General features: G+C 40.3%; 1 protein-coding gene across 1 annotated transcript; it reads right to left on the reverse strand.

Moving 5' to 3' along the window:
* Positions 1-844: 844 nt before the first annotated feature.
* Positions 845-16,451, reverse strand: polr3e (polymerase (RNA) III (DNA directed) polypeptide E). The gene is made up of 21 exons (XM_060861861.1): positions 16,265-16,451; positions 13,373-13,492; positions 13,042-13,092; positions 12,865-12,942; positions 12,272-12,387; positions 12,079-12,161; positions 11,880-11,987; positions 11,539-11,588; positions 11,218-11,337; positions 9,754-9,839; positions 8,578-8,622; positions 8,351-8,442; positions 8,146-8,266; positions 7,316-7,397; positions 7,102-7,161; positions 5,247-5,404; positions 4,666-4,727; positions 4,098-4,582; positions 2,656-2,733; positions 2,402-2,527; positions 845-2,321 (listed from the first exon to the last, which is right to left on the reverse strand). The coding sequence occupies exons 2-21, from the start codon at positions 13,409-13,411 to the stop codon at positions 2,265-2,267; spliced, it is 2,097 nt and encodes a 698-aa protein (XP_060717844.1). The 5' UTR covers positions 13,412-13,492; positions 16,265-16,451; the 3' UTR covers positions 845-2,264.
* Between the last annotated feature and the right edge of the window lie 737 nt (positions 16,452-17,188).

Raw genomic sequence — 17,188 nt, forward strand, 5'->3', positions numbered from 1 at the left:
TGATATTTAACAAGCGCTAACATCTGAAAAAGAAAATCTACCCAAGATGAAACCGGTTTTGTCATGACAGCGTAACAAAGTCATGTTTGTGCTGTTGAATAGCCAAAAGTTTGCCAACAATCTTTGGTAACTAGAAGGAGTGCTGTCTTTTTTCAATAATCAACAAATATATATTGTTTATTATCAAAAGAATGATTTAACATTCCCAACAATAGGGGCGCAATCTGAATGAGCTTTATAGAATTCAATACAAAACCCTTCAGACCATGAGGCCATCCCATTAGAAAAGGACTTCATGGCACCTAAAACTTCATCCAGTGTGAACTCTTTATCCCGGTCCTCTCTGACAACCTCACTAAGCTTCTAGAGTGTCAATAGTCTTAAGAATGTCAGCGACATCTGAAAAAGGCACATTAGATCTCGAAGTAAAAAGACATGACTTATAAACATCTAAAAAAAAATTATCATTTCATTTCCATTTGGATTACTTAGCAGCACACCAGAGCCTGATTCAATACGAAGCTCTATTGTCCTGTACGCCTCTTAGTTGCTGAGAAATTAGCCTCATGTTTGTCACTGCTTACGTTTTATTTTAAGTAGCGTATTACTGACCTGATCACTCAAAATATTTTCATAATTATATTACAGTTTGAACACTGCTTTAAGATCCGAATGAGATTTAAATCACTGGAATCAGGGCTTCAATTTCAGCGATTTCTCCATCTTATATTACCTCACAGCACTGACTTAAAAGTTTCCCATAGAACGGATTTAAAAAACTTCCGTCACCCGTCTGTATTTAATAAATATTATAAACTTACAAATGCACACTGGACAGCAGGAGTACATTATTTGCAGTGTTTATTGAGCATAATGTTCCAATGAAACAGCTGACTTCTATCTTCAGGTCAAAACTGTTCCATACTTGGTGACACGTCCGTTTATTTCTGAAGAGGTGGAATGATTGAAATGAATGAACAGGATCCAGTTGTCTCTTGAAGTTAGAAAAGGGAGAAAAAAAAAAAAAAAAAGAATTTGGATATTGTAAAGAAAAAGGTTCTGACAAACTACAAGAGCGCATTTAATGTAGGTAAGATTTCCCCTGAATAAATTAGAGGCACTTTCACATGTCCTAAAAGAAGAGCTCAGAAAATGTCAAAACGCTCGCGTCACCATTAAAACCGAAACCACACTGCAGTTCAATACAATCATCAAGCAAAGACATCCTTGAACAATATACCATTGAAGACATTTGCCAAAAAACAAAACAAAAAAAACAAAAAAAAAAAACCCCACAAAATAACACCAAACCAGTTTTTTAGGGCAGGATTTCACACATCTGAATAAAGCAAAATGAAATGATAAACGTTTTAAATCAACATCCAGCCGTCTAACTTATCTTAAAGAACGACAGTCTCAAAGGCCACAACAGGATGGTCATTTTTTTTTTTCACATTTCCTTTCGTTAAATGCTTCTCATTGGCACTATAGCATATTCCCAGTTATTCTGATTGATTTCAATATTTATTTATTTTTTTAAACATAAAAGAAAATCAGAGCTTTGGTGTAGCTGTTACGCTGAAGGAAAGGAGTCTATGGCACAATAGTGCATAGTGTTATTGAACTTTTCAGGTAAATAATGAAGATAAAGGAAATGAAAATCACTAGATCCTGTGCGCTACAGTATGTTACTATTATCAGGATGTGGAGAACCAAAAAGTCATGTGTCAGGGGATAGAAATTAACGATCATCTCTCATTCACCTCCTGGGGCGTTCGGTGAAAAGCCACAAACCAGATACTTTTACCATCCGGTTTTCTTTATTAGTGATGCATAAATGCAAGAAATGTTTGAACAGTAAATCATAAAAAAAAACTAAAAAAAAAAACAAAAAATTTAAGCTTTGCATATTCATTCTTTCCTTCTGTTATTTATCGAATTAAACACACTGTATGTCCTGGTGGATCTCGAGCCCTTATGTATGTTATGATGAGGTGTCCTGGAAGTTTCCACAAGCTCTGGTATTTGGCTACGCTCAGCTACGTGTCCGTGAAGGAAAACAAAAGCAATGTCCTGGAGCAGCATGTGGGCGACCTCACAGTCCTCCAAAGCCGATCTTGTCCAGCTGGGGGCGGTGACTGATTTGTGTGTCGGCTCCGTGTCTCCCTCGTACAGAGTAAATCTCAGAGAGAGAGAGAAGCTTGTTTATTTATTTTTCCATTATTTTTTGATTGACAGGATCCCTAGGGCTCCTCCCCCTACCGTCACGACTGCACTGTGCCCTTCAGGTACCACATTCCTCCGAGGCTGACGCAGCACTCCTGTAAGGACAAAAATAAACCCGTTTTTTACACTCCGAGTCAAATCTAATGTGCACAAAGACGTCTAATACCTTGGATACCTTGAGCAGCCGGTCCACGTCGGCCTTGGTGACAGCATCGCCGAGTTCCTGTGTGAGTCGTGTCTGAATAACGTTCCTCCTCACGCGGTAGTTCTTCATAAAGACCTCGAACAGAACCTGGCGGTGCTGGATGAAATGAACCGCAGCAGGGATTTTACATCAAGAGCAAAATTAACAAAATCGGTTACAATATTAAGTAGCAGGGTACAGAAATAGCCACGACGGACAAAATGTACCGAGCTGCATGGAGTTACCTTATCAAACGTTTCACCGTTCTCCCACAGGACAAAGACTTTCTGTTCGTCTGCTGTGGCACTGCACTGAGGGGGAAACTGGAGGAAAAAGAAAAAAAAAGATTTAGGAGAAAGGTTTAGGATTTAGGAGAAAAGGATATTTCAAATAAATCAAACACTTTTATCTCATCAGAGATAAACAGAGACAACAGGGTAGTAACTTAAATACATATGAAACGATAACAAAGGAAAGAAAGATACCAGAATAAAATATGACAGAGATATGACAGAGATATGAGAAGATGAGACAGGGACAGAGATACTGGAGAGAGGAGAGATATCAGAGAATGGGATACAAGTATGAAAATGTCATGAGAGAAAGAGATGTGTGACATTCGATACAGAGATATGAGGGAGATATGAGAGGGAGCAGAAGATATAAGTGAGTGAATGAATGAATATGAGAGAGAGAATGAGAAAGAAAGAGAACAATAGACAAGTGTGATTCAGCGTGTGTGTGTATGTATGTATGTATGTATGTATATATATATATATATATATATATATATATATATATATATATATATAGGGATGTGTGTGTGTGAAGGGGGGAGGTAGGGTTGTGTCTCAAAGCAAACTGTTAAAATAACTGCTAATCAGCTTGGTTAATCCCTGAAGATCCGTAGACTGGTCAGAAAACCACACCAATTTAAACAAATGACTCATTTAGTCCTTTGCTATGAACTTGAGGATTCCAGTAAAGCACATGAACACACACAATGCTGCTTCCCTCCCAATGGCATTACGCTACTCTCTCTGTAATGAGCTTTGACTCCATTAATACGGCGTCTATAAGTTGTCTCAATGACTTACCCTCACACCCTAAACCCAAAGTAAACGGTTCTACCTCAGATACACAAACCTGGATTAGTCTGCACAACCTTGGTCAACAACAAACAATGGCTGCTTTACAGCTGGATAATCAGAAAGAACTAATGGCCTAAAGGAAAGACCCCAGTAACACAAAAGAGCTAAAACAATGCACCAAACAGCGCAACACAACAAATCCACACTGAGGTCTGTGCACGACTGTGTGTAGTGTGTACCGTGCAAACACACTAAATACCCAGTAAATACAGAGCACAGGAAGCCATTGGAGATCCATTTTAATTTCACTGTAGGACACTGTGTTGGTTCAGAGGTAAGAAATAGAAAATTAAAAGTACACAGCTAATAGGATTGAATTAAAAGAGAAACACATTCACTGCACCACAGCTCAATTAAAAACAAGGCACGTTAAGGTCACAGAATAGAGTAATAAATAAAAAGCACCAAAGTATCACTCAGACATGCTTGTTGAAATCTATAGGAAAGTATCAACCTCTGGTTTGCGTTGTTTCAGTGGTGTGACACTAGAAAAAAAAAGTAAAGGGTTTGGAACGTCAAGTCTCTAACATACTCACAGGCACTAGGATCTGTTTGCAGTGGCTGTGGAGGATGGTGTCCTGGAGCATGCGGTCCGTGACGTAGCCGAAGCGGCCGTGTCCTGTAGGAAGGCTGGCCAGGTGCAGGTTGAAAAGCCGTTTGACTTCACTGAGGCACAACACAAAGTGTTTCCGGAAAGTGCTCTGCACAAAGTCTTGGAGCTCCCGGGTAGGAGTCTGAGCTGCCCCGTGCTCGCCGTGGAGGCCTGTGTTGGGGGAGTCTGATGAGGGATAACCGTTGAACGAACCGTTGGGGACAGAACTGGACGTGTCCATTGGCTCCTCAGTGTCGCTCGTGTTTTCTTGTTTAACTTTCACCATCGTGGTAATTCCACCGGAGCCAGAAGACGTGGAGGACGCCTTCAGTCTTCGGGCATCCAAGTCTTTCTGCAGAGAGGCCTGACGCTCCCGTGCTTGCTCCTGAGCCATCTTGAGACGTTTCTCACCGCTAACCTGAACAGAGTCTGTAACACATGTAGATGCTCCTCTGTGAGACAGATCTAGTATACAAGAAAACACAACTGAAAGAAGGAGTTTGAATAATTACCCAGCTGAGTGTCCTTTTTGTGATGGAAGTCTTCCTTTGAGAAGTTGAAAACTTTTTCTAACCTGCAAAAGCATAAAGCACAACACACTAATCATACACAGACAGAGGCATTCTGAGACAATTTCCAACCAATGGTACAGAAAGTAACTGGGGCTCGGGCAGGAATGCCACTGAAAAGAGCAAAATGCCTCAGATATTTTAAACATAAGGGCAAAAACCTTGTAGTTAGTTCCTGTATTTTATTAGGAACATTTGGTATACTATTCATACATACACAAATACATATTTTATGTATGTATGTGTATATGTGTGTGTGTGTGTGTATATATATATATATATATGTATATATTTTATATGATTACATATACACACACAAACATTTATACATTAATAAATTTGTAATGAAAATGAAACATTTGATGCAAATAGGTGACTGTGTTGTAGTGTTAGCAAATAATGCTGACATAAGGATAATAAATGACCCTAAAATAAACTCCACAAGGCAAAAAATTTAACAAACAAGTTCATTTCTGACTCTGCAGCAAACATCAATCAGTAGTTTCTTCATATTAACTCATTACTTGTTCTGGATGCCCAGCCAGAGCATGTGCTGTCTCTGAGCCACATCAGGATGCTTCTTGACAAAATCATGGTCAGTAGGCAGTAGGAACTCCCACCCTCTGTTAGCTCGGGGAACAGCCATCTGTTCCAAAAAGTCCTTGACATCTTCAGGGGGCAGCTGTAATATACAGGTCCATCTCAATAAATTAGAACGGCATGGAAAAGTTCATTTATTTCAGTAATATATTTCAATAATTCAACTCAAATAGTGAAACTTGTGTATTATATAAATTCAGTTCACACAGAATGAAGTAGTTTTAGTCTTTTGTTCTTTTAATTGTAATTATTTTGACTCACATTTAACAAAAACCCAAAAATCTCAGAAAATTTGAATATGGTGACATGTGATCAGTAAATCAACTCAAAACACCTGCAAAGGTTTCCTGAGCCATCAAAATGGTCTCTCAATTTGGTTCACTAGGCTACAAAATCATGGGGAAGACTGCTGATCTAAAACATTGACACCCTTCACAAGGAGGGTAAACCACAAACATTCATAGCCAAAAGAACCTGGCTGTTCACAGAGTGCTGTATCCAAGCATGTTAACAGAGAGTTGAGTGGAAGGAAAAAGTGTGGAAGAAAAAGACATACATCCAACCGAGAGAACTGCAGCCTTGAGAGGCTTGTTGAGCAAAATCGATTCAAGAATTTGGGTGAACTTCACAAGGAATGGACTGAGGCTGGGGTCAAGGCATCAAGAGCCACCCCACATAGACATGTCAAGGAATTTGTCTACAGTTGTCGTATTCCTCTTGTGAAGCCACTCCTGAACCACAGACAACCTCAGAGGCGTCTTAGTTGGGTTAAGGAGAAGAAGAACTGGACTGTTGCCCAGTTTTGAATTTCAATTGGAAACCATGGTACTAGAGTCTGGAAGGATGGAGAAGCTCATAGCCCAAGTTGCTTGAAGTCCGGTGTTAAGTTTCCAGAGTCTGTGATGATTTGGGTTGCAATGTCATCTGCTAGTGTTGGTCCACTGTGTTTCTGTACCCGTTTACCAAGACATTTGAAAGCACTTCATGCTTCTTTCTGCTGACCAGCATTTTAAAGATGCTGATTTCATTTTCCAGCAGGATTTGGCACCTGCCCACACTGCCAAAAGCACCAGAAGTTGTTTAAATGACCATGGTGTTGGTGTGCTTGACTGGCCAGCAAACTCACCAGACCTGAACCCCATACAGAATCTATGGGTTTTTGTCAAAAGGAAAATGAGAAACAAGAGACCAAAAAATGTAGATGAGCTGAAGGCCACTGTGAAAGAAACCTGGGCTTCCATACCACCTCAGCAGTGCCACAGACTGATCACCACCATGCCACACTGAATTAAGGCAGTAATTAAAGCAAAAGGAGCCTCTACCAAGTATTGAGTACATCTACTTTAAATTAACATACTTTCCAGAAGGCCAACAATTCACTAAAAATGTTTTTTTTTTATTGGTCAAATGAAGTATTCTATCTTTTGAGATATTGAATTGGTGGGTTTTTGTTAAATGTAAGCCAAAATCATCACAATTAAAAGAACCAAAGACAAACTACTTTGTTCTGTGTGTATTAAATTTATATAATACACGAGTTTCACTATTTGAGTTAAATTACTGAAATAAATGAACTTTTCCATGACATTCTAATTTATGCTCCTGTATATAGACAATCTTTTTTAAGGCTAGAGATACTGGAAGATTATATTGTTTATAATAGCAATGTTTCAAATGCTACAACACAGCACTGTGCATGCTTCCATCTTTTATTTCAGATAAGACTACAAATAAAACATCCTCAACAATGGTGCACGCAGCTCCGTGTTAGACACTGACCTTTATGATAGCGGCGACCTCTTTTCTCATCAGTGAGCGCTCGCTTGTGAATCTCCACATCTATGAAAATCAGCAAAAACAGGATTTCATGCGGTAGCACTGGCAAGTTGACTAGAATCGTGAAGGCACCGTTTTGGAAAATAAGACAACGGTCGTAATGCATTCGTATTAATGAGTCACATCAGTAAGGATTGTGTGTTTCACGTGAACTCACCACAAAGTCACGGCCCCTACAGAGCACCTCTGCAGGCACGCCACTGTGTGGACTGCAGGTGGACTTGGGATACAGAACATCGCTGAAAAACATGATTGTTAAGAAGAAACTATTAGACAACGGTGTCTACTTAACATCTTATTAAATGTCGTCAACAAAATAAAGGTGCATCGCTTAGGAGGCTTTCGTACTGGCGGCTTAGTCTGAAACGGAGCACGGTTCGCATCTAAGGTTAGTAATGTGAAGGCTGTCATGCAGACAGTGAAGCGCTCAGCGGTACAGAACCACAGACTAGCTGTAGGAGGTGCTCTGATTTAGAAACTGGGCCACGATTCCCAGGCACTTCTTTGAGTCTGCATTTGCTCAGGACGAAATAAAACGTGCGCATGTTTTAGCTGGTGATGTCATTCGTTTCCACAACACACGTGTAGCATATGTAAGAGAAAAATGTTGTGGGACAGAGAAGAGGAGAGACATCTTACTGCACATAAGTGACATCTTATTTAGACATCTTATCAAGTACTGCACCAAAATAAAAATAAGGTGAGTCAATCTGGTTGTGTTCATGTGTGCTTTAGATTGTGGTAGATAAACTCAGATGCACAATGTGGCGATTGAATCTGGTGAATCTAAAACCAGACCAAAGCTCTTGGGGCTGCTGGGAACAATCCCACTTAGATTCAGACTGCAGCAAACATGTCCAGTGTGGAAGCCACCATAGTTACTCATGTTTGGGACACAGACAGACACGCACACAGACAGACAGACAGACACAGACAAGCACACAGACAGACAGAGACACAGACACGCACACACAGACAGACACACACCTCTTGACAACCCAGTTTCCCTGGACGAGCATCGCCACCTGCTGTATGCAGCGCAGTACTGCAGTGGAGTCTGTGCCTGATGCAAGCAGCCCCATGAGATTGGCAAATGGCATGACCTTGACTGAATCAGAGAACCAAATAAATACCAAATCCTAAAATACAAGTGGTCTTGATGAGATTGAATTAGTATATTTACTAAACATACCATTCTTCATCAAGGTCTTCACCTGATCTCCAAGTGGCAATGTACGGAGCTGAGCCATGGAGAGCACGTTACTAGGCCCCACTGGTTTAACCCTGAAGACAGACGATAAAAGAGGAAATTATTATTAATATCTGCAAACTGTTTACAGCTTTATAAAGTATTAATGAAAGAATCTAAAGAAAACTGAGGATTTTGGACATACTCGATTGTAAGATTTTCAAACTTACACTTTTTCTTCCGTCAGTGGAGGCATAAGCATGGCCAGGTACTCGCTGGGTAAAGAGCAAACTGATTAACATCACAAATCAACCAGCTTTATACGAGAACTGCCTTTATAATGATAACTTTACAGAAGACTCTTAAACCCTAAATTAATTCCACTTATTTACCTCCTGGTAATCCTCAATTTTACCTACCAACAATTTTACAATATTTAAGCAATTTAGTTGCCATGTTTAACAAGATTACATTTATTTCTATAGTGCTTTTAACAATGGAAATTGTCACCAAGTGGCTTTAGAAAAATATATAAAACCTTATGAAGCCAGAAGCCTTTATTTGTGTCACATACACATTACAGAACGATGACATATCCCAGCTTCGGTGGCCACAAATCAGCGCCCCTGGAGCGGAGACGGTTGGGGCTTGGCTTAGGAGCCCAGTGGTGGCAGCACTGGGGGTCAACCTTCCGATCAACAACCCAGAGCCTTAAACACTTTATCATTTTATTCCTAAGGTGCAATCCAGAGGGAACTGTGGCGAGGAAAACCCCCATTACGATACGAGGAAGTAACCTTGGGAGAAACCAGACTCAGGAGAACCTCATCCGGATGACACCAGATTATAAATATCACAAATATCATCTATAACTTCATGCTATAATGTTCTCCTCTATGATAAGACTGGTTCTGGACAGCAAGGGCAAGTTTATGGAAGACCTGATCTCCTGACTTTCATGCTTTCATTACACATGGTGATATGATCATGAGTATGCATTTCAGCCAAACTTTAACTGTGATACTGCAGAATATGCATATATACAATAAGGCTTTACACAGCCTGTGTCAGCCATGTCAATCTAACAAACTTCCAGTGGAGCAAAACGTAGGGCCATAAACTCGAACCAAATCACTTTCAAAAGACTTCCATAAACACTGATTAATCTGGCAGTGTGGCTGTTCTGGGAGTCTCTGGGAGCTTGACAGGTCATTTATTATTTAAAGAATTTGGTATCTAGAGTGACTTGTATGTTTTATGAATACAACTGAGCCGGTGAGGGTTAGAGGCTTTTCTTCTGGACCCAACAGTAGCAGCTTGACAGAACTGGGACTTGATCTCATGACCTTCTGATCAGTCCAACATGTTCACTACTAAAACTGAAGGGCTGTCCTTCCAACACTTACCTTGGCGTCTTCACTAACTCCGTGTTCTCTGTAGTATCCATGGCCTGGCAGTAAAGATACTGACGTTCGTGCTCCGAGCGCCCGTCCTACAAGTACAACCATAAAGAAACGGAGATAAAGATGAAAACATGCAGCAGCCTAACAAAGTGATCCAGACAATACCATCCTGTACAGCTTAATCTAAACCAGGAAACAAAAAGACAATCAAAGATTCCACATATCAGAAAATAACACAGATGGAGACAAAGGACAGCACAAGGTGTGACGACGAACCAGGTGTCTTTTTGATTTAACAACGATTCAGTGAGGTTTGTGTCACTTATTCATTAGCTACACTGTACAGATTTTAGGAAGCTAAAAATATATCATTACCAACCTTACAGCAAGCCAGAGTATGATGTATGATTATGTCTCTATAGCACTTTTCTTTACATCAAGTGTAGCAAATGGAGTTTAAGGTTTATTAGGATCGTTATTTTGTCAGTCGACACACTTAGATACACAAGACTAAGAACACAGATTTAGATCTGTGATTCAATCCATAATCATGGTCCGTGTTCATAAAAAGGCTAAGAATGAGCTCAAAGAGCTCGTAACTTAGCTTAAACATTTCTAGCTAGGAACCTTATCTTAAGAGTGATTCAGGAGCAATCTCAGAAACTCTGAGTAAGGAAAATACAACAACGTTTATCTCAGAGAGGAGGCAGGGCTTAACCCTGTTACTGGGTATGACGCATTGTTTTGAAGACTGTGATTGGTTGTTCAAAAATAAAAATTGGTGCGATTTTTAAATTGCGGACTATTATAAGCCTTGAAAGATATTTGAGTGCATATCGTGTAGGGATTACTTTTGTGACAGATCATATTAGAGATGCGGCATCATCTGTATGTAATAAATGTAATCTCTGTCATAGAGCCAAATTTTATCATTTCTGTTGCTGTGGAATTCAGCTCTGTTTCAGAAATGTTAGAGTATCTCTATATGCCATATTTTATTTATATATATATATATATATATATATATATATATGTGTGTATGTATATGTGTGTGTATGTATATGTATATATGTAGATGTTCTCTCTAATGATTGGTCACAAAAATAATCCCTACACAATCTAATCTGAATCATCTTATTAACTCACTATCATTATTAAATATTTCTTCTCATTTTTCACCCTTCAGCCTTTTTCTTCTCTGCTAAATAAACACTTAAGTCTTTTAAAAGTCTTCCTCACTGCTCCTAACACTTTTTGACCTTTGACTTTTAAGGATTAAGATGCTTTATGAATAACTTTTATCGTTACTAGGATCTTCTTTTTTTTTTTAAAGGGGAAACGCCCACATTTCTAAGAACTTTCTTAGAATTACGTCACTAGGAGGAACTCAATGCACTAAGAACCTTCATCAATACCGGCCCTGCTCTTTAAAGTCACAAACAGAGTGATTCATGTGGACACGCCTACCTTTAATCCGTGGTAGTGTAAATGGACCCACGGCTCTTCGGCCTGTTTCTTCTGTAGGAACTCGTAGGACTGGATGCGCCGTTGACGAGCCTGTTCAGACTCTGGCCTGGAAAATCTCACCTTAACCAAAAGGAGTCACGGTTTAATTACTAAACGTACGGCCAATACAAACTAGAACAGGAAAGTTCGGTCAGAAAGGTACACAGAGGTACATTAAATGATATTTTCTATAGGTGATATTCCTTAATACCGGTCAAGGCAAATTGCATTTTTAACATACTCCTTTTCTGATTCTATGTTTTGCAGATTAGAAACTCTTACAGTGATCTGCTTGGCGTCGTCCTCTGCCTCGTCCTGAGAAGAGTCTCCGGCTATTAAAGGATGCAAAAGCAAGAAGAAAAAAAAAATAAATTCACACAGGTTTCTGAAAGGCGATAAAATGATGTATACAGTAGATACACAATTGTAATATCATTAATATCTTTTTAAACCAGCTTGTGCGTTTATCAAATGGCATCGTAGGAATGGCGTGGGGGTCAAAAAGATGACGTCGTGGTACGTCAAGACATTTCCAGGAAATTCACAGGATAAAAGATTACAAACGAGAAAAGAAAGAAAGAAAGAAAAAAAACAAAAAAAAAAACAAAAACAAACACTCTTACCTTCATTGGCTGCCTCTCTTTCCTTGTGTTTACTGTCAGCTTTATCTAGATATGAAAAGCTGGGCCTCATCTGCAGAATGCCCTGTAATGGTGTGAGATGAAGCTCCCCTGGCAAAAACAGTCAGACATTCGGTCAGTCAGACGGACGGAAGGACGAACGAAGGTTATATGAGTCGGCAGTGACGAGACGCATAACTACCTTTACGGAACACTGCAGCAGCGTAGCGACTGGTATTCGTTGTAGCCTGGATCGATGAGAACGTTTGCTTGTCCATCATTTTGCTTTAGGGGAAACAAAGGAGAACGAAAACACGTCAAGAACGTCAAGGATTGGACAAAGGTCTGTAAAGGCTTACATGGAGTCAAAATCTTGCATGGAGTCAGTTACAAACATGGAGTAAGTGCTGGAGTCTTCCATTGATGTGCCATCCACGTTGAGCGCAATCTGCTCGCCTTTACTGCGGCAGTAGTTGGGGCTCATCGTGTCGATCGCCACCTCAATTTCAACCTGAACACGGGAGGAAGACATGCAACGTGTCAAATGATATAATCAGCACAGCTCTGGGATTCTCTCCATTATAACACACACTGATTCGCTCTGTTTGTCTGTAGATCTTTTTCTTCTGGAAAATAGCTTGAGAGCTTGTGAGCCTTTAGAACACATCTAATGTTTTGATTTGCTCTGCCGCAGTCCGGGGATTTGACCTCATAATCTTCTAGTCCATCTTCTAATTATTTTGCACTATGCTAGTTTTTATACCAAAGTTGTACTGAAAAGAATAACACAGTTTTTATGTTTATTGTCTGAAAGTGATCTCTCTCTCTCTTTTTTTTTGTTTTTCAATTTCCAGCAGCTTGAGGATGGTTTCTGTGTGTTTCGGCTTTGATGTTTACTACAAAATGTAAAATGAATTATAGGCAAATTTATAAATGGGCAAGAGAGGAAAAAACAAACAAACAAACAAACAAATAAAAGAAGGTTCACCTTTTGCTGCTTGGGTTTAATTTTGGCTGTTAAATGCGGGATGTCATCGTAGTTCATGTGGGCGGGTCGCACTGGATACTGTAACGGGAAACATTTTTGGATCACACACAACCACAGCAACTTTAAAAGACAAAAAAAGTACACGTGGTTTAAGCAAATTTTGGTTGCTGTGGTTACCTGGAATAAATAAAGCTTGTCTGAAAGACTTTTGGCAAGGTACACGTCGAGCTACGAGAAAGGAGGGGAGGAAAAAAAAGTTAAGGTCTCTGGCAAGTTTAATAGCACAGTTCATAAATAAATAAATATAGTTCATAAATAAGATAGACAGACAGACAGACAGACAGACAGACAGACAGACAGATAGATAGATAAGATAGATAAATTAGATAGATAAATAAGATAGATAGATAGATAGATAGATAGATAGATAGATAGATAGATAGATAGATAGATAGATAGATAGATAGATAGATAGATAGATAGGGAAAACTGATTGTCAAAAGCAGACCTCTTGTATGATGGGGTCATCCTCCTCTCCGCTGGCCATTGTGGACAGACGAGGAGAAAAGTTCGCCTCAATACTGGCAGCTCAGAAACCCTGAAGCACCCACAGCACAGCATGCAACTTCTGAAGACAAAAAGCAGACGTCAGTTTCCCTTTGGCAGGATTAGTTTAAAGCATATAATGGCATGTTGCATGTAGTTCTGCCTCAGGTTGCTGACTGCGGTGTGTATTCGTCTCCTGAAGTGAAAAAGTTCTAGTTTGGTTTTGCTCTATAAGATCATCTAAACACTTTGACATCACTGTAGATGAAACAGAGAGAGACGCTACATTCACACATAAAGGAACCCCTCCTGCTGCTGATGCTCTTTAAAGCCAAATCCACTGGTGGTAATTTGTTGCACTCTATCCGAGTGAACACTGATGACCGGTGCTGTGTGAAAGGAAGCGTTTAGAGCTGCGGGTCACTACACAATCCCAAACCAGGCAGATCAGCAGTGCATGTCAACGCAAAGAGACCGACCTTTTTTTTAAGCTACTGAGGTCCGAGTTGGCAGAAAATCCTCTCAGGCATCGTGATGATTTGAGCTGAGGACATTTCACTGGTTGACATCATGACATACAGATTGATACCTCTGCACATTTAACAAGTGTTATTAGACAGAATCGTACAGAAGAATTTATTTTGTCCCATCTACATCACAGCGGAGTGAAATTCTTTCTTCACATATCCCAGCTTTAGAGGTTGGGATATGTGAGCACAGGGTCAGCCATGATCCAGCACCCTGGAGCAGAAAGGGTTAAGGGACGTGTTCAGGGGCCCAACAGTGACAGTGCGACGGAGCTGGGGCTTAAACCCTGATCCTCTAATCAACAACCCAGTGCCTTAACCTCTTGAGCCCCTTCTGCCTCATTGTAAGTGTATTAACAGTGTAACCTAAAACAGCACTGAAACTGAAACTGAAACATGCTGCAGGAATGAAACAGCCTTTACTTAGTTGTAAAAACCCCAGGCTCAGGGCTCTTTTGTGTACTGCTGGATTATTCTGTGATTCTGTGTAATTTTATACGTTCTGAAAGCAGCCTTCAAACTTCCTTTCTATTCAGATACAATACCCACATCACAGTCATTATATCGACCACGACCAGGCATTTACATGATCCTAACGTGTGTAATATCAGACTTGTGGATGCATCATGCTTTAGCTTCCGAAATCGTTTACCGTGACAGTATGTACTGCCCGGCCGTCGATACAGTAAGTGCTGATCGGTGTGTATGTGTGTAGAACAAATATAAGGTGTTGACTCAGGGGTTGATAAAGAAGTAGGCTTTCAAATGAGCTGACGTGCTGCCATCCACCATTTTAGATTCTGACAGCTCTTCTGCATCACGTTGACTTATTGGATCGTGCAGTGTTCATAGGCTCCGTACTGTAATACATCCAGTAAACAGTAAGACATCCAGGGATTTCTCACCTACAGATTCATGAATACTGGGAATTCAGACAGACTACTCCTTCAGGGAACCGCATCTCTGGTCTCGCGTTTATGTGCAAAATCTGTGGAACCTTGGTCAGCATCAAAGATTTTATGGCATGAAGCGTCCCAGTGGACCAACCTGGAAAGTGTTAATTCGCACATTGATCCAGGAACGTAGACACCCTCATTCATATAGTAGAGTAACAATTTAGGAAACTGGAGAACCTTGAGGAAACCCATGAAGACACTTGAAGAACATTGTTTATGGAAAACAATCAAATCCCCAGTCATGCACCATGGTATAAAAAATGGACAGACCCATCTATCTATCCACATTTACAGCATTTAGCAGATGCTTTTATCCAGAGCGACTTACATTTTTCATCTCATTCTCTCTATCTCTCTCTCTCACTCTGTCGCTCGGTCTCTCTCACTCTGTCGCTCGGTCTCTCTCACTCTGTCGCTCGGTCTCTCTCACTCTGTCGCTCGGTCTCTCTCACTCTGTCGCTCGGTCTCTCTCACTCTGTCGCTCGGTCTCTCTCACTCTGTCGCTCGGTCTCTCTCACTCTGTCGCTCGGTCTCTCTCACTCTGTCGCTCGGTCTCTCTCACTCTGTCGCTCGGTCTCTCTCACTCTGTCGCTCGGTCTTGCTCTCACTATCACTCTCATTCTTTCTCTCTCATTTTTATACAACTGAGCAACTGAGGGTTAAGGGCCTTGCTCAGGGGCCCAACAGTGGCAGCCTGGTGGACATGGGAATCGAACTCACAACCTTCTGATTGGTAGTCCAACCTTAACCACTCCCTGGATGTGGCACAAACCAAACACAGAACACAATCATGCACACACATTACTTGTCAATCTTCCACCACAAACAGAGCAAAGCCAGGAAACAAAAACTAACCCTGGAGATGTTATTAAATGAGCACTCTGATTGCATCAGATACATTAAAGTGCTCATAATGTATCTTATGCCCAAACAAATCAATGTATAAGAGACTACAGTTCTAGATGAAATAAATAACAAAATAAATTGATGTTAAATACACAACAACGGATCACTTCACTGCACAAAGCTCTTATACACGAGTGTAAAGGTCATAAACACCACCGGATCACACAAATGTCTGACAAAACAAACATCTTGAAGGGATTTTGCTAACCTACAGCTAGCTAGCAGCTAACACACCACCTTGTGTTTGTTTTACTCCCGGATCACTTTTTAACCTGCTTAATATTCTCCTGAAGGATTACAGGTGTTGTGTTTTTTGTTTGTATTTCTTGCTACACATGAAGTCACTTGTCACATATTAAACTAGTGATTAATGAACACTAGCTAGCTTGCTACATGACGCTACAAGCTAATTAGCCCCAGCACGTTTTCAGGCAGATATTTCTGTTAAAAAGAACACGTTCAGACCTGAAGTTTCAAACACAGGCTTGAGTCTTGTCTGTCGGAGCGCGTTAACTTTGTCCACTGTGCTAGTCCATGTAAGTTAGCTGAATTGGTGACTGTAAGCGTGCGACATGTTTCTGAGTCCGGCTCTTAACTACAGACACGTGGGGAGGAGCAGAGCCTATAGCACACTGCTCTGTCTGCCCATAATGCAGCGCGGTGGAGCGCAGAGAAGGGGTTCACTCGTGTTTCAGGTCCAGGAGTTACATCAAGCCAAACACTCTGTCTCTGTCACTCTGTCTCTGTCTCTCTTTCTCTCATTGTCTCTCTCTCACTTTCTATCTCTCTCCCTCTCACTGTCTCTCTCTAGCTCTCTCTCTCTCTCATTGTCTCACTCTCACACACTCTCTCTCTCTCTCTCTCACGCTCTCTTATTCTCTCTCTCCCTCTCGCTCTCCCTCTCTCATTGTCTCTCACTGTCTCTCCCTCTCTCTCTCATTGTCTCTCTCTCCCTCTCACTGTCTCTCTCTCACTGTCTCTCTCTCTCTCTCTCTCAGTCTCTCTCTCACTCTCTTTCTCTCAAAAATATGATATATGAATATAAAAAATAAAACAAATTTTGTGAAATAAAAGAAAAAAATTGCAGAATAAAAATTAATCTACTAATAAAAAGTTATAAGTAAAAAAAAGAAAAGAAAAAAGGTAAAACAACTATAATAATAACAATCACAATTAAAAGACTCAGGTAGATCATTTACTGTCTCCTGCACAAAGCCCTGACATCAACCCACTATATTCTGATTATAGACTATATTCTGATTCTAATTAAGAGGCTTTCTATCTGCCCCTAAGTGTGTGTCTGTGCTATATTTTTACTTTAGAAATGATTAATTATTGGTATTAAACCCAACCTAAAGTGCTACAGCAACAAATGTATAGTCTGAGCAT

Source organism: Tachysurus vachellii, chromosome 2, assembly GCF_030014155.1.
Source record: "Tachysurus vachellii isolate PV-2020 chromosome 2, HZAU_Pvac_v1, whole genome shotgun sequence".
Lineage (NCBI taxonomy): Eukaryota > Metazoa > Chordata > Actinopteri > Siluriformes > Bagridae > Tachysurus > Tachysurus vachellii.

Excerpts from the sequence above, each read along its gene's own strand:
- polr3e (XM_060861861.1), bottom strand. The coding sequence starts at position 13,411 with ATGGCCAGCGGAGAGGAGGATGACCCCATCATACAAGAG. Across the intron at positions 8,623-9,753 it reads GAGTTAGTGAAGACGCCAAG|CGAGTACCTGGCCATGCTTA; the intron begins GTAAGTGTTGGA and ends CTCTTTACCCAG. Across the intron at positions 5,405-7,101 it reads AGGTCGCCGCTATCATAAAG|CTGCCCCCTGAAGATGTCAA; the intron begins GTCAGTGTCTAA and ends TGTATATTACAG.